At 38.2% G+C, this 2,768-nt stretch overlaps 1 protein-coding gene across 1 annotated transcript; it reads right to left on the bottom strand.

Annotated features, from left to right (window-relative positions):
* Positions 1-157: 157 nt before the first annotated feature.
* Positions 158-1,477, bottom strand: LOC116351929 (the record flags this gene model as incomplete). The annotated part of the gene is made up of 3 exons (XM_031784087.1): positions 1,202-1,477; positions 1,038-1,121; positions 158-965 (listed from the first exon to the last, which is right to left on the bottom strand). Coding segments are annotated over exons 1-3 (1,168 nt in total), but the record flags the coding sequence as incomplete, so codon positions are not given.
* Between the last annotated feature and the right edge of the window lie 1,291 nt (positions 1,478-2,768).

The raw sequence follows: 2,768 nt of genomic DNA, 5'->3' as shown, positions 1-2,768 counted from the left end.
TGGCAGATTTTGTGGGTGGGGATTTGGCTGGTCCTGATCAAAATCTGCCACAACGAAATCAGAATCGGAGAATATGTCTCGGTTGAATGGCCGAATTCCTGAGAACAAGAGCGAAAAAGGTTACAAAGCGAGAAATGTTACAATACGAAAACATTACCTGTCGCTCTGAAATCAGATTTTATATTGGCAGGAGTGAACGCAAGGTCGATACATTGCCCAACGATTTCTGGAATGTGATGAATTTCCATCACTCGGCCAATATTATTTTTGCACCAGCTGCCGCAAGCGTTTGAATAATATGCCTTGAACGGGCCAAACACAGAAACGTCTAAGGGTTGTAGCTTGTGGCTGCAATGCGGTGGGATGGATAGCATGGCAACGCCATGCTTATTGGCCAAGTCTATTGCTTCTACTGAAAGGTGTGAGCAATTGTTATCCAAAATGAGCAGCTGACGATTATCCAAAGATGCATGGGAGTATTTGATGAAGTGCTTCATAAATTCAAAAAATTCTGCTCGATGGATCCATCCGGAGCCGTTGGCCATGCCTTCGGATCCTTCCGGCGCACGCTCAAGGAAAATGGAGCGCATATTTTTGCGTGGGAAAATCCAAAATGGCGGACAATAAGTGCCAGATGCACTTACACACGCTACCATGCTAACCAAAGTGCCACGCTCAGCAGACGCCATCACGCCAACATTTTTGGCTCCTTTTCGGCCAACGATTTTGCCAATTTTTGTGGGAACTGTGGAAAATCCAGTTTCGTCCATATTCCATATGGCTTGAGCCGCGTATTCGTGGCCATCACCACTTGGATCGGTGACACGATCCAAGTTCGAAAAAAATAAGTCCACGTTTTCGCGTGAAAATCCACGCATACGGTTCATACTAACTTGTTGCGGCGTTCGCATGGACATATTGGGATGCCGCTTCATAAAATTGTGGAACCATTTCCACCCGGCCATCTGTTTTTCATTCCACGCGGGGGGAAAATTGACGCCAATTTTCACGGCAAACTCAAATGCCAACTTTTTTACCTCAGTTATGCTGAGGCCGTAGTAAATATCGGCGCATTTCAAAATGTATTCCATCAGAATAATTTCTTCGCGTTTAGTGAAAATCTGTAGAAAGCGGAATAAGTTATAGTGGAACAGCGATAAAAACGATAAGATATATATGGACATACAGGACGAACACATACAGAACCAGCACCAATTGATGAGTTATTATCCACAACATTACATACAGGGGTAGTGCCCATTGTTCCGCCGTTATCCAAAACGAGCATCAAATCCTCATCTGTGGCCACAGTTATATTGGGAATAACACGATCAATGTTGTCCAAATGGCGCAAAAGTGTGGTACGAGGTATGCCAAAATTCTTTGACACCGACTTTTTGGATTCATTTCCAATTTTCACACGTTTCACGGCTTCCAATAAAACAGATGGGTCAATGGACTTACGTTTTGAACTCATCTTGAACTAAAAATCAACATAAATATACGCCAATTACGAATAAATAAGACATCCGATAAAAAAAAATCCTTCCGTTTTCCTTTATGGGGTGTCCAACTTAGGAACAAAAAAGGTGTCCGACATAGGAACAAGCCGCCATTTTGAAAAAATGGCTGTACAAACGACACCAATGAACATACACACTTTTTGTATGCATCAATCGAAAGATAAAAGAAAAACAAATACCATGAATATATTTACCTTGATTTGAATCACTTTTATTGTCACTTTTTGTTCGTTGGTAAAAAACGTGAAAAAACTTTCGGAAAGTGTAAAAAATACTTTTCTTTGTGGTGCGACAAAAAATTTGTGTAAATATGTCTGTCTCACAGTAAAAATATGCTACGATTGAATGCTATCGAATGACAGTAGTTTGAGCTCGAAAAAACGATGACAACATAAAAATGTCACGGGTGTCCAACTTAGGCGCAGTGTCCGACTTAGGCATACTTACCTTATTTATATATTAGATTTTATTTGTATTTGCAGTTTCGAATGTCCCGACTACCAAAAATTTGATGAGAATAAATGCCATTTCAGAGGAACATCTTATAATATTAAAGATAAGATACTTGTAAATGCTAGATGTAAGTGTTTTGGATGTCTCGATGTCGTTCCATTTTATGCACTCCATTTTAATTGGTTTATCCACAAACAAATATTAAACAGCCTTATCATATAATAACATTTTTGTTTGATGTTTTGTTCTACAGCTTTGGAAATCGTAAAAAACTTTTCGGATACTATATATCAGAGTGTCAAAGATATTTGGTACATAGCCCCTGATGGTGAGTGTACCGGACCTTGTATATGTGAATTGTGGAATAAATGGCCGGCTTTTTTGTGTGGCTCAAATGAATGTCTCCTAGAACAAAATGTGGACCGATCCAAATGCATAGTGCAATACGAATCTTTGCAAAGTTGCTGTGGTCATATGGATGTTTGTGGTGAATAAATTCAAAAATCTTACTTAATACCTTTTATTATCACAAAATCCATTTGGAATAATCTAACGACAAAATTGTGTTCTACACTTAATTTTTTCACATGTAAATTTTTCAATTAATTATAGATATTTTGACTAACGATATTTTATTGATCTTTCATACTTGACTTTAACAAAATGCGATTTTAAAGAGAACTCTAATATTTTCGATTTTTTTCTCGGTATTTCGATAATTGATCGTGTATCGTCATTTGGAAAACTGTTGTACATTTATCAACTTTTAGATCCTACGGAAATTAAAACAAT

This window comes from Contarinia nasturtii, unplaced genomic scaffold (assembly GCF_009176525.2).
Source record: "Contarinia nasturtii isolate CC-2019 unplaced genomic scaffold, AAFC_CNas_1.1 Cnas_scaffold_6614, whole genome shotgun sequence".
NCBI classification, from domain to species: Eukaryota; Metazoa; Arthropoda; class Insecta; order Diptera; family Cecidomyiidae; genus Contarinia; species Contarinia nasturtii.
This window is presented reverse-complemented; position numbering and strand designations above follow the sequence as displayed.